Source organism: Dama dama, chromosome 15 (genome assembly GCF_033118175.1).
Source record: "Dama dama isolate Ldn47 chromosome 15, ASM3311817v1, whole genome shotgun sequence".
Taxonomy (NCBI): domain Eukaryota; kingdom Metazoa; phylum Chordata; class Mammalia; order Artiodactyla; family Cervidae; genus Dama; species Dama dama.
The window spans coordinates 28,021,924-28,048,908 of NC_083695.1; the positions used below are offsets into that span (position 1 = coordinate 28,021,924).

The 26,985-nt window shown below is 33.9% G+C and overlaps 1 protein-coding gene across 2 annotated transcripts in view; it reads right to left on the reverse strand.

Moving 5' to 3' along the window:
- Nucleotides 1-244: 244 nt before the first annotated feature.
- The window catches only part of SLC25A16 (solute carrier family 25 member 16), a 28,756-nt gene continuing 2,015 nt past the window's right edge, over nt 245-26,985 (reverse strand). Inside the window, exons 2-9 of one of the 2 annotated variants that reach the window (XM_061161665.1) lie at nt 22,945-23,037; nt 17,941-18,074; nt 16,870-16,933; nt 12,002-12,123; nt 11,690-11,756; nt 7,264-7,426; nt 3,331-3,399; nt 245-1,864 (exon numbers count right to left, since the gene is read on the reverse strand). In XM_061161665.1, the coding sequence (XP_061017648.1) occupies nt 1,759-1,864; nt 3,331-3,399; nt 7,264-7,426; nt 11,690-11,756; nt 12,002-12,123; nt 16,870-16,933; nt 17,941-18,074; nt 22,945-23,037 (818 nt within the window). In that variant the 3' untranslated portion in view covers nt 245-1,758. Of the gene's footprint in view, nt 1,865-3,330; nt 3,400-7,263; nt 7,427-11,689; nt 11,757-12,001; nt 12,124-16,869; nt 16,934-17,940; nt 18,075-22,944; nt 23,038-26,985 lie in introns of those variants that run through there. The other variant, XM_061161664.1, reaches the window with a different exon arrangement.

Genomic DNA, 26,985 nt, shown 5'->3' on the forward strand with positions numbered 1-26,985 from the left:
AAAGGCAAGAAAAGAATTACAATGGCAATCAAAACAGACATAGTCGATCTTCAAATGCAAGATAATCTATTAAGATTATCAATCTGAAATAAATTAGATATAAATACTGTCATTATTTTAAGTATTCTTCCATTCTGATCGATTATGTTTATGCTTCAATAGTGTAAATAGTTAAAAGAGAGGATTAATTGTTGAAATATGAATAAAATTTATTTTTAATAACCTAGATACTCTATAACAGACATAGAATGCAAATTTTTATTTAAAAAAATATTTGCAGTCCTCCTTTATTGATAACACAACTGAGATACTGATTTTATACATTTAAATTATCTTGAGATTTGATAGCAGTATTTAGCTACAGTGTAGCCCACAAATGAAAATATACAAAATAGTTTTAGGAACACATGTACACCTGTGGGTATACTTATATATCATACAAAGATAAACATTTATTGTAAAATAAAGACTTTGAAAATGAAACCAGTTCATATAATTTCACCAAGATATGACAAGAAATCTTTATGCAAAAAAATAAAAATTGAAACAGAAATAACACTTTCAACTTAGTTTTCTAATGCCTTAAAAATCATATTAATTCTACAAATTACTATTTTGGAGGACAGAACTATAACTGTTCCCCTCTCATTTTTTGTCATGCTTACAATAAAACATAAAAAAGTACTCTGAACATAATAAATGGAATTCTTACATTTTAAACCATTTTACTATAAAGGACAGCAATTCAGATCATGTTTTACAGTTCTACTTACGTTTATATTGCACTAAAATTATTTTATGTGGAAGAACTAGTTGATGTGTCATAACATAATACCTTGGAAACATTCTTCAACATTCACATCTATATTAATGGATATTTCACAGTCCACTTAAATAAATTTTCTAACATACACCAAATCATCTAACAAAAACAAATCTATAATGCTAATTTGTTTTGAGAGCAAAGATATTCAATATTTATTATTACTGCTCTTGGGAAATACAGTGAAATTTAAAAACATACTTAAATCACTCAGAAACTGGTACTAACATTTAAGCAAGACCTGAAAATTTGTGACTTACTGATGAATGCCTACATGGCTACTTTTTGAATACAGTATTTATCAAAAATGAAACGAAAAAGTATTTGTCCTTTTATCCAGTGGAGCAGAATGATGAGAAGAGACATTATAAATAATACTTCAATGCTGGCTTCTAACCTATGTTTCATATGACTTAAAATTTCAGTTCTCATCATTCTGCTGTAATATAACCAAGCATGTTTATTATAATAACAAAAACCAATGTTACAGCCTTTGAAAATCATGATTAAAATTAAAAGCTTGGAATAGCATAATAAAACTAACGGCAACCTCTTAAAGAATTTAAGTTAGTTCTACTTTCAAATAACACTTTAAAATGGTTTCCAGTAACCTTACTGATTAACCAGCATCAGCTTAGGAATTTTTTTTTGCAATGTTCTAAAATATAACTACTGGCATCAAAAAGTATAGTAAGCACTTTTGATCTGTGATGAATAGAAAAATCAAGTACTGAAATACCAGTGGTTCCTGTGACAGGGTAAATATCCCCCTTCAAGTAACGTTCTCCCCCAACTTAAATTAACATTTTATTTTTCCCTCTGAGAGGTTATTAAGGAAAAGAAATCATGATTTTCTTTAATTGAGGTGAAAAAACTGCTTCATAAGTTCATATGTTGTAAAAGCCACTGCCTGAGAAGGAACGCAGCGAATGTAATTAAGAGATAAACCACGATATAATCCTTTTCGGATTCCATGGTGTCCATAGACATACTTCATAGTCTCCCGCATGGTACTGAAAGAGAATGATAAAATGATGACACCTTTATGCCCAGTCATGAAGAGACAACTTCAGGATCATAACAGCATTTTTTTAAAAGAAGCTAAAATTCTGTCTTGAGTAGCTTTTGGAAAGCAAGTGTTAAAACAAGCTAAAAATTAACAATAAAACAGAATTCATTCCAAACAAGTTCAAAGCATTATGCATAGAATTTTGGGGTTCATTAATACAATATATTTTGTTTGTATTATGTCTGTGACATTTACTAGCAACACAATTTCATAATAATATTTGAAATACTGATGTTGTCTTTTTAAAGGATATATGAACAGTTGCCCTTTAAGCTCTCATTTCTGCTCAAGTTGTATGCTATAATGAGCAGATGTTATAGAACTAAAGCTTGAAGGACTGTCTTTCAGATTTCAGCAATAAAGACTTTCTTGTTTCAGTGTTCTTTCCTTTCAAACCAACATTTTGGGCTTTGTCTTTCTCTTTCAATATGCAATGTGGACTGAAATCGTCAAAAAAATCTTTTGGGTGAATAAAGGCAACTCAAGTTCCTGAATAAATATTCTGCTCTTTCCCTGAGGGACAAAACATCACCAAACAGAATGATTCGAAAGTTATAAATTATAGAAAATTCTCTAGTGCTATGCTGTGCAATAGTGTTAGCCACTAGCCATATGTGGCTACTGAGTACATGAAACTCAGTGGCAAATCCAAAACTGAGATGTGCCGTGAGTATAAAATACCCCCTGGATTTCAAATATGTAGTATTTTTTTTAAGGGATGAAAAATATAAATAAATAAAAAGGATGTAAAATAAGATGACAAAGTGATAAATTTTAGATATATTGGTTTAAATAAAATATTTTAAAACAATTTCATCTGTTTCTTTTTATACCTTTTAAATGTGGTTACCAGAAAAATTTAACTTACAAATGTGATTCCCATTATATTTCTATTTAACAGAGCTGCTCTAAAATGACTTTTTTTTTTTTTGGCTTCATGCCTTGCTGGATTTTAGTTCCCCAATCAGGGGTCGAACCTAGGCCCCCACAGTGAAACTCTGAGTCCTAACCACTGGACTGCCAGGGAATTCCCTAAAATAAAATTTTAATAGGAGGATTGAAAGTGAAAGTGTTAGTTGCTCAGTCAGGTCCTACTCTTTGCAACCCCATGGACTGTAGCCTGCCAGGCTCCTCTGTCCATGGAATTCTCCAGGCAAGAATACTGGAGTGGGTATTTCCTTCTCCAGAGGATTTTCCCAACCCAGGAACTGAACCCGAGTCTCCTGCATTGCAGGCAAATTCTTTACCATCTGAGCCACCAGGGAAACCCAATAGGAGGATTAGGACCTGATTAAATTCTTATAAAGTTAACCAAAGCACACTTTGGGAGATAAAATTAAATCTCTAGACTACTTGTGAGATCAGAGTCCTATCTCCCTACTTATTTTACACATTACATTTCCTAAAGAAATTGAACAATGACAAATGCAAAACTTACAGGCACTTTTCAAATTCTGGAAGAACAGTTCCTAACTGCATTCGCCGACGTGTTACATCAAATGGGTAGCTAAAAGAAGAAAAAGAAGGACTTAAAAACGATTTTTAATTTTCTACTCAGCAATTATTGAATACAAAGTCCTATGTATGCTAGGAAATAATGTGTTCCTCTTCTCTGATTGTTTTGTCTAACCTGGGAGTCAGGATATACGCACATGAATAAAACCAAATAACAAAAGCGAGGTCTCTTTGCGCTTTGCAGAAGTGGTTCTCTTGGGTTTGGTGATTCTTCTCTTTCATCACCCAATGTCAAGTCCTATTTATTCCCCAAAGCAAAATGAAATGCTACTTCCTGAAGAAATAAACTGAGTACTTCCCATGGCTGTAACCCTAAGACATGGTTTCTTAACTTTGTCACTATTGCCATTTGGATTGGATGACGCTTAGTTGTGGGGGCTGTCTGGTGCAGTAGGACATGTAGGTACATCTCTGGCTTCTGCCCAATAGTGGCCAGTAGCACACCCCCAACCATAATGACCAAAAATGTCTCCAGACATCACTAAACATCCACTAGAGGCAAAACCACCCCCAGTTAAGAATCACTACCCTGAGAGTACTCAGCAAGTGCCCTTGTATACTGTAGGCCAACAAAAATTCTCCTTAAGGGCTAAAATTAACAATACAGATAACTGTATTTAGAGGACAGAAGTAATTTTATGTGGAAAGATTGCCTAGTTCTGTAACTCTGTATGGTGGGACAAATGTTAACCTGACTTACTGTCATGATCATTTTGCCATATATACAAATATCAAATCATTATGTTATATGCCAGAAAGTAATATAATATGTCAATTATACCTCTACTTACAAATTTTTAGATTCTCTGAAATATACAAAAGTAATCTCTTTGGAGTAGGACTCAGGTGATTTTTTTTTATTATATTTTTAGGGCTGATATTGACTACTTAGGTCCTGTGCTAAGCAAGGTAAAGTATATTATTTCATCCCATCTTTACATAATTGCGTGAGATAGGTACTCTTATCTCAATGTTAAGAAAATTGAGTCTTAGAGGCAGTTTCCCTGCCATAAAACTGCTTTCTACTTTCCTACTCAAAGCTCTCATTCATATATATATATACACACATATATATATAAAGTGAAAGTCGCTCAGTCATGTCCAACTCTTTGTGATCCCATGGACTATACACTCCATGGAATTCTCTAGGCCAGAATACTGGAGTGGGTAGCCTTTCCCTTCTCCAGGGGATCTTCCCATCCCAGGGATTGAGCCCAGGTCTCCTGTACTGCAGGTGGATTCTTTACCAGCTGAGCCACACGTTATAAATACATATATAATATACACATAATGATATATAACAAAAATAAGTATATACTTCTATATACATTTAAATTTACCATGCAATAGTCATAATCAAAAAACCACCCATATACCAACCAAACAGCTTAAGAAATAACACTAGTAATAGATGAAGTGCCCTATACATCTCAATAGCATCTCCATGAATTACCAATCTTTTTTTTTTTTTGACCCTGCCTCAAGGCTTGCAGGATCTTGGTTTCCTAACCAGGGAGCAAACCTGTGCCCGCTGCAGTGAAAGCGCAGACTTCTAACCACTGGACCCCCAGGGAATTCCCCTCCATGAATCATCTTTAAAAAAAAATCATTTATTTATTTGGCTGTGTCGGATCTTAGCTGCAGCGCGTGGGATCTTCAATCTTTGTTGCAGGATCTTTAGTTGGGACATGTGAACTCTCAGTTGCAGCACAAAGGATCTAGTTTCCTGATCAGAGATCAAACCTGGGTACCTGCCAGAGCAGTCCCACGAACTATCTTTTAATGGGAGGTGGAGAGATGAAAAAATTTTGTGGGGAACAAAGGGACCAAAACCTCAACCTGAACAATTCAGTCTCTAAGCAGAAAAAGATGTGTCTGGGTAGAAGAAATTGACTAATAGGGAGAAAGTATGAAGATGGACACAACTGAGTGACTGAACTGAACTGAACTGAGCTGAAGAAGACAATATTCAAGGATCAGAACGAGGCAAGTAACAATGGGAAAGAAAGAAAACAGCATTTCAGGCAATGTTCTTACGTAAAAAATTGCAAAGCTGTTTGGATATGTACAATGTGAAAAATGATTTCAAGGTATTATCAGGACTATAATATTAATGGTTATCAATAACAATAGGAAAGTTGGGGGCTCAAGACAGACACGAAAAAGAAAACAAGAAAGCAGTATATAAATTATGGAGTTTGCACTGATGACAGAAGTCCAGGCGGAAACACCCAAGAGGTTACCAGAGGGAACCGGTATGAAGATGTCAATAAAATTAGTTATCTGTACAGAGGGTGACCTTTGAATCCTTAAAGATAGATGAGCTACTCTAGATGTTTACAGGAAGAGCAACGGACTGAAGTCTGGCAAGGTCTTAACAGTATCAGCTCAGATAGGCAGGAGAAGGAAAACAGGAATCAGCAAGGTACCTGGAAAGGGAAAGGTGGGAGGATGACGGCCAAGACAGGGCACTGCTTACAAAGACCAAGGAAACAAAACAACTAGAAAGAGGATAAAGGCACTGAGAAGAGCCACTGCATCTGTAAGAGTCAATGCACGTAGAACACGAAGAGAAGTGGAAAAGAGAAGACAGATTTTAAGGCTCTAAACTGGAAGTAAATAATAAAGAAAAGGGCAGTAAAACCAAGAAGAGAATACAGAATAGCTAAAGGTGAGCATTCTCTGCAAATGAACAAGGTTCCACAGCTACATTTCTAAAAGTAAACTATACTTTTTTCTTTACCTTCAACCTCATCTCCTCCTACAAAGTATACTGAGTCTACTTTCACAAAAGTAATCCTTAATTGTAAAATTCAATGAACACCTTACCTTTCAGTACTTATCTTACTTTGACTTTTCTTTTTTCCATTGGATACTATTTTTTTTTTTTTGAGCCTTTGTGACTCTAGTACTTCCTGTTGTCTTCCTGTTTTTCAGGATACTCCTCAGTCACAGAAATCTTTCCTTCTTCCTGTTCTTGAAATGTTCCTGCCTCATAGTATCCCAGCCTCATTTTATCTCATCTATCCAATCTCTCTTGGTCTACAGAAATTGTTTGAACCCTCCTTTCCATTATACTTTCCACCTAATTTATCTATGTCCCTAACTGGTTATTGTTTAGTTGCTAAGCCATGTCCCACTCGTTTGTGACCCCATGGACTGTAACCCATCAGGCTTCTCTGTCCATGGGATTTCCCAGGCAAGAATACTGGGGTAGGTTGCCATTTCTTTCTCCAGGGGACCTTCCTGACCCAGGGATGGAACCTGCATCTCCTGCTTGGCAGGTAGATTATTTACCACTGAGCCCTCTGGGAAGTCCCATATCCCTAATAAAACTTATATTAATATAGAATTCCCTTGATTGCTACTGTCTCAATAAGAATATGAGCTACTTGAGGCAACAATTTTGTTCTTCCATCAGTGAAAATCCCAGTGCTTAGCATAGTTTCTGGCACAAAGCAGGTCTTTAAGATTTACTGCAAGAAAAGTTGTGCCCACACACACACACACATACACATACATGATAAATGGCTCAAATTTCGGAAGCCTCATATGGGCGAATTCATAAGAAAACATGGCTGAAGACTATATTCAGTGTTTCTTTCTAGCTTTCCTTTTCCTTTCTTTTAAAATCCACAGAAACTGAGTAGGTTCAAACTAATTTGGTCACTTTGGCACAAACTTATTTATAATATGCTTTAAGGGCAGGCACATGGGGAAAATGTATTAAATTAATATCTATATTTTTCAAGGGATCCTGTTTTTAATAATCTATTAGAAAAAAATAAAATAACTAACCAATGCTAAAAATCAGGCTTGGATAAACGTATTTGACTTAAGTTAATTAGAAACTTACGATATTGTCTGTGCTATTGCTCCAGCAACACCACCACAAAGTAAGTTTATGTGAGTTTTCAAAACTAAGACATTAGGATTGTCTGATGAAGGTCTGCCAAGAAGGGTGGGAGCATAGGAAAGCCCAACACTCTTTAAGGTACCAAAAGTAAAAAATGAAACACCTGAAAGACAAAATATAAATTCACCACCATGCTTAACAGAATGTAAGCTGTGATAAGACACCATTCCTACATAATAAACCAATTAACTCAAGGAACTAACTATGCATTTCCTGATTTCCAATATTTGGCTTAATCTAAGATGAAAAGATTTAATTAATGTTTATAAATAACCTAAAGACAACAAAATTACCACCTATAAAAAATTACAGCATTGGTTTTTCACACACTAGGATAATGTTCAGTTCACTGAATAAAGGTAGTAGTTGAGTATTAATAGAATTAACAGTTTTATAAGATTTCACATAAGCAAAAATTAAATTAATGATTAGTAATTTTAAATAAATATGACATATTTATAATAATGATGATAATGTAAGGAAGAGGCAACAAATTTAGAAGTGATAAAGCATTATTTCATTCAGTGTCTAATTTTGTCTTCAAGGAATAGCTATGACAATGAGTGACTCAGAAGACACATGGAATCTAATTAATACTGAGTTAAGTTATTGATAATGTGCAGTTGGTACTGGCTGAATATGTACATGATTTATTTTATAATAGAAACATTAAAAGTCATATGTTAAAAGAAATAAAAAGCAAGATTCAAGCATTCCTATCAACCCAACATTACTCAAGATATCTTGATATCTACTAAATTTTAAAAACATATTTTAAAAGATACTTAATGCTTAAGAACAAATAAGCCCTAACAAAAATTCAGTCTAGGATAATAATTCAATATATGCATTTATTCTTTATATAAAATTCTTATGAACTTATAGTATTTAATAATGATGATATACAACTTTAGAATACTCATATACTTTTTTATATTTGGGAAATCTATTCACCAAACTTAAACACAGAAACTGTAACTACAAAAAAAGGTCACAACAAGGAAATTCATAGCAAATTAAACACAAGTAGGAAAAAAACTGAAATACCAAATTATGTAGAATGGTATTCAGTGAAATATGACAATATTTTTTAACATGTGAATAGTATTCAGAAATATGAAAAAGACTTGGGAAACTGGAAAAAATTAAGAAACAAAATTATGTACATACAATAACAATGTAAAAAATGTTTCAAAAATAAAACTAAGAACAAAATATTAGAAAGAGAAGAAAGTATAGTAAAAAAACTAAAGCGTTCTGATTCCAGCATAATTGCAATGAAGGTATTCCAAGAGTCTTCATCATTACAGAACAACTATATTCATTGCTGGGCTTACAGAAAGGAATCCCTAGTTTCTAGGAATCCCTAGCAGCACCACCTTCCAAAAATATAATCTGAGGTCCACTTGAGAGTTGTGGCCCATGACATAAGTGGAGTGACTCTACATTTTGATACCAACAGTCAAGCCATTGAGACAGATCCTGCCGTTGAGCCTTGAGAAGATGGAATCACTGGGTCAGAAACTCAAATTAAGATCAAGTAACATGTTGGACTTCCCTGGTAGCCCAGTGGCTAAGACTCCGCACTTCCAGTGCAGAGGCCATGGGTTCAGTCCCTGGTTGGGGAACTAAGATCCCACATGCCACGTGATGTGACCAAAAAAAAAAAAAAAAAAAAAGCTAACAGAAACTCATAGTTAAAGACCACCCGAGGGAAAAAACCTCACAGGAAATAACAAACTAAATAAACAAAGACCACCAAGCATAGGAGGAGGCAAATAAACTTCTATACTTATAAAAATTTGGGGAGTAAGGATTCAGGAAAATAAGCAAACAAGATAAGAAAGGAATAAAAAGAAACATAAAAAGAAAAACAACAAGTGGAAATCAATATCAAGGTAAAGAAACAAGTCCAAATATATCAATAATCACAATAACCATTAAGTAGACCAACTGGCAATTAAAGATTTTACTGACCGGATTAAAAAAAAAATTCAGCTATATGATGATTACAAAATAAATACCTAAAACAAAAACATGAGAAAGTAGAAAATGAAGGGATGAAGAAAGATAACCCAGGCAAATATTAACTTGTATCTAGGTGAAAAAATTATGAATTCGGGGAATTTGAACAATGACAACATACTAGATAACATTAAGAAAGTTTCATAATGGTAAAACAAATACCATATGATAGCACTTCTATGTGGAATCTAAAAGATGACATAAATGAACCTATCTAAGAAACAAAATCAGAGACACAGAGACTGGTGGTTCCCAGGGGAGAGGGGCTTGGGGGAAGGAAGACTGGAGTTAGCAGTTTCAAGCTTTTATATATAGAACAGATAAACAAGGTCCTACTGTATAGTACAGAGAACTATATTAAATTCCTATGATAACCCACAATGGAAAAGAATATATTTTAAAAAAAGAATTAAAAAAAAAGTTTCATAATGGTCTGTGGTTATACTTGTGAAAAAAAAAAGCATAGAGCTGAATACTGGAAATATTGTGGGTGAAATATAATAAAGTGAATTTGCTTTAAAAAATTTTGGGGGGTAAAAGGTGAAGACAGTAAGGAATGGGAATAGATGAAAAAAGATACGTCATCAGGTGACCACTATGAAGTTAGATGGGTACATGGTGGTTCATTATACTACTGCCAGTTTTTGAATATGTTTGAAATTTTCCAATTTTAAGTAAAAACAAATGAATAAAATGAGAAAGTCAAAGGATGAAACTAAAGCAGGTAGTTAAGGCAAAAAAAAAAAAAAAGCAGGTAGTTAAGGCAAAAAAACCCAAAGGCCAAAAATTAATGAGGTAACACACAATTGAAGAATTAACCCAAGAGAAAAGAGATGATTAATGCATGAACAAGAATCTATGAAATGGAAAATAAAGGTAGACTAGATAAGAGAAAGAAAGCCAAAATTGATTCATTATAAAATCAGATAACCGATAAAAGAAATAAGAAAACAACATAACTACAGATAAAGCAGATGTGAAAAAAATATGAAGAAATAAGGAGAACCTTTTGCCAAGAAAGTTGAAAACAAACACAAAACAGTCAAGTTCAAAATGGTAAAGAAAGGTATGAATTACCAAAACTCACTCACAGAGACAGAAAACCTAAATGGTCATATAACCTATATGGTCATATAACCATTCAAGAAATTAAGCCAGTATTTAAAAATCATCTCACAATAAAAACTTTCAAGAAACAGATAATTCTAATAATTTTATACAAATTGTTCCTGAGGATGGAAATGAGGAAATACTCTTCAACTCATTCTATGAGACCTATGTAACCATGACACCCAAAACCACACAAGGATGTTACAAGAAGAGAAAATTACAAACTAATCTCAGATCTCCTCATAAATATAGATGTAAAACTTCTAAAAACAATTAGTGCATGGAATGCAATAGGATATAAAAGGATCACTGTATCATAACCAATTTGGGCTGACATTAGAACATCTATTAAAGTCATTCATCAAATTAATAGATTAAATGAAAAAACTTATCATTTCAGTAAATGCAGAAAAGGGTGTCTGATAAGATTCAACACCAGTTCAGATAAAAATTCTTACCATACTACCTCAACATGATAAATAATACATTAGGCTAAATAAATAGCTAAATAAATACTAGAAACATTTCCTTTAAAATTCAGTAATGAGCCAAAATGCCAACTATCACCACTTTTATTCACTGATGCACTGTAGATCCTTAGCTAGTACAAGATAAACATAAACAGACAAATAATGATTTGAACTGAAGTGAGAAAAATGATGTTATTTGCACAGGATGTGATAGTCCACACAGGAAATCCAAAGCACTTACATGGTAACTGGCTATAATACCAACAAGTAGAATGGCTAGCTATAAAATCATATAAAAATTAAATCAAGCAATAAACTGAAAACATAATGTTTTTAAAAGACACAACAACGCTTATAAGGTGCCTATAAATATATCTAACAAAAAATGTCCAAGCTCTGTATGCAATTTCATTCAGAATTCCAACAAAGACTTTTGTACAACATCAAAAAATGATTCTAAAATGCATGTGGAATGGCAAGATATCTACAGTCCTTACATTACTCGGAAAAAAGAAACATAAGGTCAAGGGACTTGTCCTACCAAATATAAGGACTTATTACAAAACTGCACTCTATTATTGTTTTAAGAAGTAACACTACAGATCATTGGGGAAAGAAGAAATTATTTAATCAATGGTTATGCTTAGAAAGGAAAAAAGCAATTCTGGATAGATTAGGGGCTTAAATAATAAATGCTCAACTTTAAAATCATTCCTACAACAAAATGAAAAAGCCAAAATGTTGCCAAATTTAAAACATACCTGCATATGGAGCCATTCCTAATATAGTAGGCATCAAGCCTCTGTAAAATCCAAGGAAACCACCTTCCTTTTGCATGAAGAAAAATTAGAATTAAAATTACGTTGAGCTCATTATGACAAATGCAAAAGAACAAAAGCACATATTATAATGGAAATATTATCCTGGACCCACACTAAAACACAGATATGTTTTCATAATTATTATTAATGTTAATAATTACAAGTAAAACAAAAACTACTTAGGTAACATTAAAAATAATTGCCTAAGTATAAAAGGGCATGTTATAGACAAGAAAAGTAAAAATGAAATACCTTTGCATAAATCGTTTTGAATGCATGAATAATTCCTGTATAAGTGTGTTCCCCTTTCACCTGGAATGCTAGGCGTACTCGAACCATGTCAAGAGGGTAAGTACAGATAACTGCTGTCATACCTGAAAAGAAAGTAGAAACTTAAAATGTGTAAGAATCAGTTTATATATATATATATCTTTCCTATCATTAGTAATGGCTCAAATTATATAGTAATGATGAAAACCCAATGAAATCAAAGATACTATTACTGACAGAATTAAAAACCATCTTTTCAAATTCTTCCCACTGTGAAGTTAAAGTGTTAGCACCAAAAGAGTACAGTGTTAGTGGATCATGAGTATTTTAAAAATTCTATTACTTGTCAGATAAGATATCAGAAAAGAAAAACTGACTATCTCCATAGCAGTAGGCAGGACATTTGACTTTTTACTTATTTTTTTCTAATCCTAAAATGGTGATATGCTTAACTCACCTAAAGAATTCTTTTAAAAATAAAATAAGGGCACTTTTTTTTGTTTGTTTTGTTTTTGAAGGGTACTTTTTAAAAAAAAATCAAAGCATAATCAGTATCTTCTTTTTAAAATTTAAGTAAGGGGAATTCCCTGGTAGTCCAGTGGTTAGGACTCCAGCTCTCACTGCCAAGGGCCTGGATTCAATCCCTGATCAGTGAACTAAGATACCCTGTGGCATGATGGGAAAAAAAAATCTGAAAAATAAATAATATTTAGACAAATTTGTTACTGACTAAACATAATAAGGGGCTTCCCTGATAGCTCAGCTGGTAAAGAATCCACCTGCAATGTGGGAGACCTGGGTTCAATCCCTGTGTTGGGAAGATCCCCTGGAAAAGGGAACGGCTACCCACTCCAGTATTCTGGCCTGGAGAATTCCATGGACTGTAGTCAGACATGACTGAGCGACTTTCACCTTAAACATAATAAAAATATAATGTCCAAGTAATAGAAACAATTTGTTTTAGGGATAAAATCTCTTGATAAGCTAATTTAGTTATTAAGTCCTAGATTTTTATCAACATATGATTTATTAAAAATTCCATAAACAAGCTGAGTTTTTATTTTTATCTTCTTTATTACAGTACAGTTGATGTCTGAGTTACTTTTTAGATTAAAAATAGTCTTCCAGTTTTGTAAAACACCAGAGATTTGACCAAATCCACAGAGTTTCTGTATCACAGAGTAGAATCTGAGACTAAATTTTCTGGTTCATATCACAACATATATTGCCTTCCCTATAATTGCATTTTCTCAAACATTTACTTAATACTTCCTAACATTTAAATTTTTAGTTCAGAAATTCGAGCAGTCAGGGCTTCCCTGGTGGCTTCGTGCTAAAGAAACCGCCAGAATGCAGAAGACACGGGTTTGATCCCTGATCCAGGAAGACTCCCACATGCTATGAAGCAATGAAGCCTGTGCACCACAGCTCCTTACCCCAGGCTCTAGGGCCCACGCTCCATAACAAGAGAAGCCACCACAATGAGAAGCCACCGCAACCAAAGAGTAGCCCCCATTCGCAGCAACTAGAGAAAAAACTCCTGCAGCGACAACGACTCAGCATAGCCATAAATAAAATTATTAAAAAAAAAAAAGAATTCCAGCAGTCCAGTTGTTGGAAATGTCAATCCTTCATTTCAGTCAATTTGATTTTAAGCTCTCCATCTGAGCTATTTGTTTTCAAGCTATTCATTTCCCAACTATTTAACTTGTTTTTTTTAATCTATTGGTATTCAAACCAGTCTTGTCTGGCAGTCCAGGCAGTGACTTTTCTAAATGGCCTCTTTTAAGTCTGAGTCTAAACTAATACAGTGCAAATGTGATGTTCCTAAGACAAGGTGTGGCAGTAATACCACGTTTAATTCACAGCAAATATCTTATTATCCAGATATTTAAGAAACTACATATTTTGCAGCGTGGCCTAATTTTTTGCAGCTTGTGCTAAATATTTTGCAAGGGAAATTTTTACAAAATAAAATGAAGAGAGATTTTCTATAAACAAGTTTCATGTTTATTGATATGGTTCATATTAAGGAGTTTAACAACTATAGAAAAGAATAAAAAAACTGACCATTTTTTAAGGCTTGATCATGGTGACACAATTTGGTTAAACATCAGATTTTGCTAGGATTTATTTATCCAAATCATCACTATTCATTTTATTTTTTAAACTTCTGTAAATTTTTACAACTCCTGTATTTTTTTTCTGCTTCCTATCTGGATCACTTTGTCTTGCCTTTCGCATTTGCTCTCTGAGACTCCATTTATTTCTTCTTTCCTCTTACACGCCCCAAGCCTTCTCATTGTCTTCTTACTGGCTTCAAGTGGCTTAACATGAAATAAATGGATTGACAAAGTGACCAAAATAGTAAGCTCTGTAGAAAATGAGGTCATCCAGAAATCTGTAAAGGTAAAGGAGGCATGAGCTTAAAAGCTATAAGACTATAAGTCAGGCTGAACAACTGCCATAACATAACTGTACCTCAGAGAATGGTAAAAACAGTGCCTATGATTACTATAATACTCAACTGATGATCTAGTTTTACAATTTTTCAGCCAGTTGATTTCAGCATGTTTTTATATGGTGTGTTTCTTTTGAATTTGAGCAATTAATCAAATCTTCCTAAGGAAAAAAAAATCTTTTAACCAGGATGTTTAAAAATTACAATTTTTTTTTTGCAGGGGGAGTATGGAGGGGTTGTTGTCTGATATTTCTAAAAGCAACTCGATGATTTAAATGTAATTTTAAACTTTAGAATTTAGCAAGAAAACTTTTAGTAATTTTGTACTCTGATAAATCTTGAAAATTCCTGAAGATTTTAAATATGTTTATTTATCCTTGGAATAAGTGGGAGGTAAGAACTATTCTTCTGATAATCATATTTTACCCTTTACTCGAAGTATAAAATTATGAAGCCCTAAATAGAGAAAAGATTATGACATCTTACATTGTTCAAATAAAAAACAATGCTGTGCTGTAAAGTAAGTTTGAGGTTATTCAACTAAGTTCTGATTCGCTCTATGATGACTATGTCAATGTTTTTTTAAAATACCACATTGGACTTCAATGGTGGTCCAGTGGTTAAGCCTATCCACCTCCACTGCAGGGGGTGAGGGATCCATCCCTGGTCAGGGATCGAAGACTCCAACATGCCCTGGAACAGCCAAAATAATAATAATAAATTAAAATTAAAACATAATTGAGAGGCTTCCCTGGTGGCTCAGGGGGAAAGAATCCACCTGCCAATGCAAGAGACACGGGTTCAATCCCTGGTCCTGGAAGACTGCACATGCGCGAAGCAAGGAAGCCCAAGCGCGCACCACAGCTAAGGAGCCTTCCTGCCCTGCGGCCCCCGCGCCACAAGAGCGGCCGCCGCGGTGAGGAGCCTGCACGCCACAGCCAGAGAAAAGGCTGCGCCGCGACAAAGACCTAGCACAGCCGAAAATACAGAAATGAAATTATTTTTGAATAACTTATAATTGAAGTTCCTTTGGTTTAGTATTACTTTCCAGTATATAATGAAATTTTGACGTTAAGATGCCTTTCATTTCAGAAAAACGAAGCTGAAAGCACCAAATGAACATGCTGTTCAATCAATAAACAAGTGTCATGAAAAGCAAATAAAACAAAGCAGGATTTAACTCATAATCCTACTTTATCTTTCCGACAACCCTGAAAGAATTTGACCAGTCACTTACAAAATTTAAGAGACAAAAAATTTTTTAAGTCGTGTAAGAAATGATAAATTTTAAGATTTGAAGACTTTATTAAAATTCTCCTGTAAAATGAGAGATAATCATAGCACTTTCTTCATAGTTCTTTGAACTACATGTCAAGTGCTCAAAGATTACAAGTCAAGTACAAGTACTCAGGTCTGTGACCAGTACAAAGAAAGTGTACAATACATGTTAGAACTGTCATGCCATTGTGAAATACCAGTTGAGAGACAGCTGTTGCTCCAGCTCCCAAGATCTCCCCCCATCATGCCTGTGATAGTCCTCTCCTATAACCAGAACTTCCACCACCACCACATACCATTTCCTGACCCAGTCATGAAAAAGTTAATTGGAGGCTTTCAAAACCTGTCCTATTTTTTAGCACCTCTACAGTTGTTTTGCTGAACATTTTGAATACCATTCCTGGTTATTTTTTCCTACTTACTGATCTTGGATCAGCCTATCAGAAGTGGAAAAGAGCTAAGTAAACATTGGATAAGGCAAAACTATGGATAAGGTAGGTCAGGTTGCACACTATAAATCTAGGTCCAAAAAAAAATCAAAATCCTATAAACCTTGTGAAATCCACAAAAATTTAAGATTTTGATATATCACCTTCCCATGGTCTTAACAGTGGTACATTCTTACCTTAAAATACAATACAGTCATTTACAAAAATAAGAAAGCTCTATGTACTGATACATGAAAGAGTCTTGAGATAATTGTAAAAGAAAAGTTTTAATCCTATAGAATAGTACTGGAAAAAAGTATAACATAAAAAACTGCTATTAATAATATGACTGCTTCCTGGGAGTGGAACTATTTTCACTGTATAGGAATATGTATTACTACAGCCATTATAATTTTAAAAAAGTTTTTGAAAGAAAAAAATACACATTTCCAGAAGATCTGTCAAAGGGAACATGTGTTTCACATAGTTTTAAGTGTAGACTACTCCTTACCATCTTCTACTGTAAAAGCCTCTGAGTTGGGACATAAATGATTCTTGCATAATTAAGCATAGGAAGATAACAAATGCGTGCTATGTGATCAACGTCACACATACCACCTAAAGCAAATTAAGTATTTAAATAGGAAATTAATTTGCAGAAATAAAATAAACCTACTCCTTACCTGCCATAGATCCAGCCATTAATCTGTGCACATGACCAGAAACTCCCAGTTTTGTAGTAATTAGCTAGAAACCAAAAGCAACAAATTAAATGAGATATTTCTTAAATGCTGCCAACTTCACTGTTTAATGATAAAGACTGTTTTCAAAAGGGTTATAGAACTAGCTTTTTTTAAAAAAAAGGAAATTAGTACTGAATGTGAGTGAAATGAGCACAATTATATAAAGCTGAGCAGTGTTATATCACATCAAAAGGAGGTCAGTTATTTCCTCTGTCGCAACCTCTGTCGCAAAAGAGTCGGACACGACTTAGCGACTAAACAACAACAATCTGCTCTGTGGCATCTGCTCTGATTATGCACTTTTACAGAAACAATATTGCCAAATATACTATACTACACACTGATGACCACAAATACTTAAAGTGTGAATGGGAGTAGTAGGAATAAAATGTAAATGAAGCATTTATTGAAGTCTTGATATAATAGCATTGACTCTATCTGTCTGACTAGGTTAGAATGTTGTTCCCAATCTCTAATGCTTACTTTTCTTTTTAAGATACCCTGTGATATGTAATGCATTTAATCCCTTTCTACATTAAGATGTTTGAAAGGATGAACTTTCAGTCAGGCAGAGAAGAGAAACTTAGTGAGTAAGATGGGGAAAGGTGTCAACTTATAACAGCACTTAAAAACAGACTTTCACAATATGGTTTCACTATTTTATTTATTAGGAAAATCCAAAGTCTCAATATTCCTCTCCTACAACTGAGAAACAAAAAGCACATCAAAAAGCTATTGATATTTTATGGATTTACTATTATCCACTTGGCTCTTCTTCGTAAATCTGAACATAAACAATCTAGTCAAAAATGACTAACAATTCTGGAACAGATAACACCAAACTCAAGTTATATTTAAAAATTTAAATTATCAGAAGTCTTATTCCTTCAAAAAGGCATTACTTTACCCATTCATCCAAAGTAATGTTAAAGGCCAAAGCAAATGCCTTGACAACTAAGTATGCTATTCAAAGATATAAAAGAGGAAAAAAAAAGATAAAAGTTCAAGTACCGTTTTATATTGCTCAAATGCCATAAACTGGATTGCACCATAGGGAAAAATTCGAATCATCATTGCACCATTCCCTTTATACAATCCAAGGTATCCCTCCTTTTTGGGAACAGCACGCAATGTAGAAAATACTCCTATTTTTAGAAAGATTTTTAGAAGAAAAATACTATTACAACAGAGAAAACTACCTAAATCCAAATTTTCATGACAATCACAGATAAAAATTACTATGCCATCATTCATGATATAATTTTGCTTGACGAATTACTTGAATAGTAATTTCTGTATAACACTTAAAGCTACTTGAAATACATCATATGTCCAAATAATACAAACATTCCTCATGTAAACATGTCAAACACAACTGACTAAGCACAGCATATAAACATGTAAAACACAGCAAGAACAGCTACAAGTTACAGTAAATAATTAATTAAATCTATAATAACCAAAAAAAGTCATAGAAATTATATTCAAAGTCCAGATATTGCAATGGAAATGACTAGCTATTTAGAAGGATGAAGGAAGGTTTCCTAGACTGACCCAGATACATCTGTGGTTTGTTCAAGCAGGAAACTGCTAATAAAAGAAATAAAAAACCTACCAATTAAAAAACTATTTACACAAGTACACAGCACCACCTATGATATATTCTTACCAAAGTCTAGATTTAATCATCACTTTACAGAAAATACAGGTGATATAAGAAGACACTAAATAATATGGGACACTGGTGGTCCAGTGGTTAGTTAATTCATTAGTTAATTAATTAATTTTTAAAAATAACATGGGACATAATCAACCAAATTCAGAACATGGAGGATTCTATAGGACAAATAACCAAGTTTTCTTTCCCCAAAAATAAACAGGAAAAAAGTAAAGAAGTATAGGAAAATGTTATAGGCCACAAGTAATAATATCAACCAATTCTAACACTGTAACATATTGATGTCATAGGAATCCTGATTAAACACACAAACTGTAAAAACAAAAAGAAAGCTGACAAGACTTTCATGGAAATCTGAACCTTTAATGAATATAATATAATATTAATAAATTATTATTACTATTTTTGGAGTAGTCTTTCTAGTCTAGAGATGTATGCTGAGACAATTATGAATGGAATAATATTTGGAGCGTAACCTAAAATATGCCAGTGGGAAGAGGGAATGGTATAAGAAATGGAATTGACCATACGTTGTTAATTGTTGAAACACAGTGATGGGAACCTGGGTCTCATTATATCATTCTCTCTACTTCTGTATGCTTGAAAGTTTCCATAATAAAAAGTAAAAAAAAACAAAAAACACTAAATTCAGGGCAAATTTTTATTAATAGTATACTTCAATTAGGAGTACAGATAAACAAAAGACTAAGTTCTGGTCTGACATATTGATGTTTATTATTCCAATACCAATCATGAATCCTGTTTGTAGTACAGACTTCTACATTCCATTATTAAACTATTTAAATTATATCATTAAACTATTGAAGTTCCAGTTTCTTTCCAAATTTTTCAAACAAAGATTTTATCAAATATGAAGGTAAATCACTGGGCTGATCTCAAGGTTTAGAATTCAAGAAACCTTTTGATCTCTTCCCAGAAATTAAAACTGGTAGGTACTTATTAACATCCAAGAAAAGATAAACCCAAAAGCATTTTTAATAAACAGATATCTAAGTGGACTAATTATTAAAAAGAATTCTATTTATGTATATAAATATATATATACATATAATACATAAAGTTCTTCCAAAATAGACGAATAATAAAACTAAATATATTCAGACACCACCCCTAAGTTCTATCAAAAACACCTTCCTGCAGGAAGAAAAGACTAACATTAACCTCAGATTAAGATACTCAACTGTGTTTTTAACAATTTAGGAGAAATTAAATTTAGAACAATGGCCACAGAGCAGGAACAGGAAGGCTGACAATGAGCGAGAAATACAGAGGAGGTTTCAACTGTACTGATAATGATTATTTCTGAAGTTCTGTGTGGCTCCAAATGTTTATTAAATTAGTCTCTAAAACTCTTTGTTACAAATATTTAAAGAGAAATAATTAGTAGAAGTGAAATAGATAAAGTACTTTCAAGAAAAGGAAACCAGGAGACAGAAAGCAAGGGAGGGTGGCTGGGGAGGACACAAGAAAAGCACAATGAACAGAAAACATAAATCTATAACTGAAAAAGAAATCTAAATTATATAAATTTTTCTGTTAAAAGCCAAAGACTCTCAAATTCTGTTAAAAGACCAAGTCTAGCCATACGCTTTTCACAATAATCTCAGCTAGGGGAAAAAAAAAAACACCAGATGTTGAATGTTTTCAAATGGCATTTAAATATCCCTGGAGATAATTACACTGTTTTTTCTCCTTCAACCTATAGTCTGTACTATTATTACTTTGGGAAATTGAGATTTTTCTTTACGGTATAACACTGAACCAATTTTTGCATGTGTTATAAGCATATTTGGAAAGAATATATATATTCTCTGTAGGGTGCAAAGTCTTCTGTGTCTATGTTATATCGAGCTTGTGTGTTATTTAGATCCTTTTCTGTATCCTTCTTATTTTTACCAAGCTAGAATTGCAAGGAACATTTGATAAAATATAAGCATACGCTTGTGTATATACACATAAGCTCTGAAGGGAAATGGAAGAAAATTGTAAAAATGCTTAATTCTAATGAAGAGATAAAGAGAAAGATGTTTGCTTTATACTTTATGAATTATGAACTTGTGAAAACATACATTCAAAAAATAAAAATAAAATGTAAAGATAACAAAATTAAGAGGATTTTTAAATAAGCCTATTATGATTCAACTCCCTATTTTTATATCACATTGGTTATAAAAAGTTAAATGGAGGTCAAAGATTTTCAATATATTACAGGAAAAAATTTCCTTATATTCACTGCAAATTGGGGAAGAAGAAATTCTAATTACAACTCATGTTTTTCATTTGGTCAGAATAATTTTGATTCAAAATAAAAAGTAGTTTTTGATGCCTTGGAGGTAATGCTATACACTTTTTAAAAGAAGCTAAAGTGGAAGTCTTATTTAATAGCATATCTTTTTCATCTTTGTGAAAAATCATGCTTGCTTTTAAATTTAAGCAAAGTTTAAAAACTACCTTATGTATGTAAAAAGGGAGGCATCCAGAATAAAATGCCCAACAACATGTTTCAAATAAATTAAAAAGCCACTAATAGTTTTTTGGGGGGGTTGTATATTTCAAAGATACATGAAAGTACACCAATCTCTTCATTGCTGCACTCCAGGAATTCTATTTCAAATTTTGAATGCCTTGTAGGGTACACTGCAACCCATGGCATGCAGCCCTGTAGAGCGTGAAATCTAATGTGAATACGTAACCTAATGATTACAAATCAGGAAACAAAACAACATACATCAGCATGGGGAGAAGTTTAAAGGAATAAAACAATAGTGCTCAGACATTCATATGTTGGGTCATTGTTAAACACCACCAGATACTGAATAATATAACTCCTTTCATCCTCAATTTAGACAACAAAAGAAAATCATTTCCTTCCTTCCCAGTTTTATATATAGTCTCTCAATAATTTCAAAGATCTGATTCTTTCTATACCTGAGTGAGCAGTACACTGTAAAGATAATAAATTCATTCCTGGACAAAGAGATATTAGCAATTTTTTTCTTTCAATTTAAAGAGCAGATTTACTTACTGAAAATAAAATGAACCACAATAAATAAAAATAAAACCATGCTTTAAAAACCCAATTGTTAAAATAACTGAACTATTCACTTGTTTAAATATCCTTCTTATAAAATGATGAACAGATCATGCAGAGCACACATCATTGAAGCATAAAACTGTAAAAGCGATGGAATGTTATGAATTACTTGCCTTAACCTAATTTTTTTCTTGGTGTCTGTCCACATTAATTTTTTTGTTTTAAATCTTTTGCCCTCTAATTAAAAAGTTAATATATGTTCAATATATATTACAAATAAGCTTAGAGAAAAAAATTAACTATAATCTCACCATTGAAAATTAAGCATTTAATGTTCATATTTCTCCTTCTAGCATTTTCTCTAAACACACATTTACTTAGATAAAATGCAATGTCATTAAATCATTTGCAATATTTTTTCATTTAACTGTTACAAACATCCTTCCTAGTCAGTTAATATTCTTTTATAATTTTTATGATTGTGAAAGAGTCTATAATATGGACTTACTTATTTAAATAATACTTATTATTTAACTTAACCAATTCTCTATTATTAAACATTTTGGTTGGCTCTTATTTTTTAAACCAGCAGAAATAATACTTTGATTCTTGTATATACCTCTTTGGGCATATTTCTGATTACTTTCTTAAAACAACTTCCTAGAACTAGAATTGCAAAGCCAAAGAGTACCTATCTTTTCAAGACTTTGATGCATATTCTCAAAATGCCCTCCAAAAAAGCTATAAAAAATTCTTATTCCCACCAATGATATGTTATTAGAGTGTCCAAGTTAAATATAATAGCTGATTTTTATGTCTGTAAAGAACAACTAAGGACTTGATATTTCTTTAACAATGCAAGTTTATCAATATATACTAGCTGCACTGGATTCTGTTTGTCCTAAGGTATCTACAACACACACTTAAGTGTTTAAAGGAACAACCTAATCTGTATCACTAACTGTATTTTTTTTTTAATCAAGCTAAGCTGTCACGTGTGTCTGTTAGGGACGTGACTTGTTAATCTCAATAAACAAATATGCAGTATTTACTTCAATGACTCAAAGATTCTAGTTCAGAGTACATTAGTACCCTAAAATGATAACTACATAACCACTATCGCAAATGAAAATATTAAAATGGTAACAGCTACATCCCCTGTAAATTTGCCTCCAAACTTGAACTCCCTTTTGTGTCCTCTTTCCACTATAATTCACAACTAGAACCCAAGCCAGCAAATGGACAACATTTTCATTTTTATCTTCAGCATCTGTCAACTCACCCAAATGTCTATAATGGTGGTTGTGAGCTTGTAACAAAACCTTTACTCGATCCAAGGGAGCAACTGTTGTTTTGGCACAGCATCCAGCAATACCTACAAAATTTGAAAAGATCAGGAAGACATGGCATACCATTTCTTTCCAAATAGAAATCATGATTAAATTTATTTGGCTAATAAATAAATAAATTTGGCTAATAAAAAATAAATAAATTCGAACACAACTGAACTGATGCGAAGAACTGACTCATTGAAGACTCTGATGCTGGGGAAGATAGAAGGCTGGAGGAGAAGGGGAAGACAGAGAATGAGATGGTTGGATGGCATCACCGACTCAATGGACATGAGTCTGAGTAAACTCTGGGAGTTGGTGATGGGCAGGGAAGCCTGGCATGCTGCAGTCCATGGGGTCGCAAAGAGTCAGACACGACTGAGCGACTGAACTGAACTGATTCAGCTAGCAAACTCTCTAATTCTCATTTGATCTCTACAAGTAGAACTGCCCAGAAGCAGAGACAGGAAGATGATTGGCTCGCATTCTCTATAACTTAATAATTGAGCATGTCAGGCCTGAAAATAAGTTTAAAGAGTGTAAATCTGCCCCCTAATTGCTGATGAACACTGGAATCTTGCTAAAAGTGGTGATGGGACAAACACTTGGACGTATTTACACAGCTACAAGACTCTGTTTGAAACGTCTTCTTCTGGATGACTTCTCATTGAAATAATCAAACAAATTTTACCCATAAAATTCAGTTATCCATTTACGGTACAAGAATTTTATTCTTACAAGTTACCCAGATTCTAGTACTTTTGTTACAGAAGCCTGAGCAGACTGAGACATTTTTGTGAAGTATCTTACATGTAATAACCACTCAATCAAGTGAGTTATTACTATTATAAAAAGGTGGACAAAAAAGTCCTTGGTGTCTCTTCTATGACTATGTTCCGCTCTTCATCATTGCATATTTGTTAAGAAAGATGCAAGAGTACTGGAACTTTGTGGGTCCCTTCACTACTACATTCAGTCATCCAGCAATTATATATTTTGTCCCTACCACAGGCCACTGTGCAGACATGTGGATGAGAGTAAAGTACATACACGGGCTTTAACATAAATCAGAATCCAGTTCAGTCCTACTAGCTTGGCATGCTTCTAAGGTGACAATATAGAAAAGACTTTTTGTTGTATACAGTTTGTGTTTCCTGAAATTCCAAATCGGGAAAGGAGTACATCAAGGCTGTATATTGTCACCCTGCTTATCTAACTTATATGCGGAGTATATCATGCAAAATGCTGGGCTGGATGAACCACAAGCTGGAATCAAGATTGCCAGGAGAAATATCAATAACCTTAGATAGGCAGATGACACCATCCTTATGGTAGAAAGCAAAGAAGAACTAAAGAGCCTCTTGATGAAAGTGAAAGAGGAGAGTGAAAAAGTTGGCGTAAAACTCAACATTCAGAAAACTAAGATCATGGCATCCAGCCCCATCACTTCATGGCAAATAGATGGGGAAACAATGAAAACACTGAGAGTCTTTATTTTGGGAGGGTCCAAAATCACTGCAGATGGTGACTGCAGCCATGAAACTGAAAGATGCTTGCTCCTTGGAAGAAAAGTTATGACCAACCTAGACAGCATATTAAAAAGCAGAGACATTACTTTGGCGACAAAGTCCGTCTAGTCAAAGCTATGGTTTTTCAAGTTGTCATGTGTGGATGTGAGAGTTGGACTATAAAGCAAGCTGAGCACCAAAGAATCGATGCTTTTGAACTGTGGTATTGGAGAAGACTCTTGAGAGTCCCTGGAACTGCAAAGAAATCCACCCAGTCAATCCTAAAGGAAGCCAGTCCTGAACGTTCACTGGAAGGACTGATGCTAAAGCTGAAACTCCAATACTTTGGCCACCTGATGTGAAGAACCGACTCATTTGAAAAGACCCTGATGCTGGGAAAGATTGAGGGTGGGAGGAGAAGGAAACAACAGAGGATGAGATGGTGGGATGGCATCACCGACACGATGAACATGAGTTTGAGTAGGTTCTGGGAGTTGATGATGGATAGGGAAGCCTGGTGTGCTGCAGTCCATGGAGTCACAAAGAGTCAGACACGAATGAGCAACTAAACTGAACTGAACTAAAAATTTGTATATTGAAAACTAATTCCTAGTAATGGTATTTAGAGGTGGGAGGTGGTATTAGAGGAGGTAATTAGGACACTCATGAATGGAATTAATGCCCTTAGAGCAGAGGCCCCAGAGACTTCCCTGGTGGTCCAGTGGTTAAGGCTTTGTGCCCCCTCTAAGAGAAGCAGAGGTTCCATCCCAGGTCAGGGAACTAGGGTCCCACAAGCACCATCTCCCCCAAAAAGAGGCCTCAGAGATATCATTGGCCCATTGCACTGTGTGAAAACACAGTGAGAAGGTGACAGCTATGATGAAGCAGGGTCTCCCCAGATAGCTGGTGGCACCATGACCTTGGACTTTCTGGTTTCAAGAACCTGGAGAAAGAAGTTTATTCTTATGAGTTACCCAGACTATAGTATATTTGTTAGAGAAGCCTGAACAGACTAAGACACTTTTACGAACTACCTTATATGTAGCAAGCACTCAACCAAATGAGTTTTTACTATTATAAAAAGGTGGACAAAAAAGTCCTTGGTGTCTTTTCTATGATTATGTTCATCATCACATATTTGTTAAGAAAGATAAAAGAGTACTGGAACTTCACGGGTCGCTTCACTACTACATCCCCAGAGACTAGTTCAGGGGCTGGCACTCAACAGGTACTCAATACCCATTTACTCAATGAATGAATGAATGCAGTCTTCACAAAATTTTTTAAAATGTAAGACAAAATAATTTAAAATCCACACACATTTACTTAATAGCTCAGCATGTAACTGGTGCTAAAATCCATATTCTGAGATATCCAGAAATAAGTTGCCTGTTTGTACTCAAATATTAAACCCACATGTAAGCTTCTATATCAAGCTTCTCTTACTTGAACTAATGGAAATAACAGTCATGGTCACTCACAATTGAGGATAAACTAAAAATAATTTGCATTGGGGTATATTTGGTTTCAGAATAGTTTATCTTCCCAGTCATTATGAATTAACCATATAAAAATTATTTAGAATCTGCTGAATAAGTAGTTTCTTTTATAATATCTTGCTCATCATATTACTTTATGGCTCAATTAATCATTACAAAAGTCCACTGAGTTAGGTCAAGTAGCCTTTATCTTCATTTTAAGCAACTAAACTTGAGATACTTGCAAAAGACCATTGCTAATCACCACTAAAAAAAACAAGTATGCTTTCCTTTGTACAGGTTACTAGGTTAAGAGATTCACCTGCAGGCACTGTGCTTGGCTTTTACAGGTACTTTTTAATTTAATCATTACAATTACATTCTGAGGTAAGTACTCCTTTCGTAATATTTATTTATTCGACTGTCCCACACAGGGGATCTTCATTGCAGCATGCGAACTCTTAGTCCCAGTGCATGGGATCTTAGTTCCATGATCCACAGAAAGGTCACCCAAATCAAAAAAACGGAACATCACCAGTCTCCCAAAAGTCCCTCTCTTATACTCAAATCACTATTTGTTGCTTCTCAGAAACAACCAAATGTCCTCTGAGTTCCAACAATATGGATTTAGCTTTGGCTGTTTCTGAGCTTTATACAAATAAAATCACACAGTATGCAGTGAGTGTATCTGGCTTCCTCCTGTTCATTATTACACTTGTGAGATTCATACATATGTGGGAGGAATTTACTCATTTTCAGTGTTATTAGTATTTCACTCTATGATAATACCATATTTCAGTTATATATTCTAACACTGATGGACATTTGGGTTGCTTATTCTTTAGGGATATTATGAATATCAAAGATAAGAACATAAATACATATGTTGGGTATATACCTCAGAGTGGAACTGTTGGATCGTAGCTGGATCAACTGGGGGTATACAAATGTCCATAGATAACCACACTTCTCCAAAGTGTCTGTACCCATTTGCATTACCATCAGT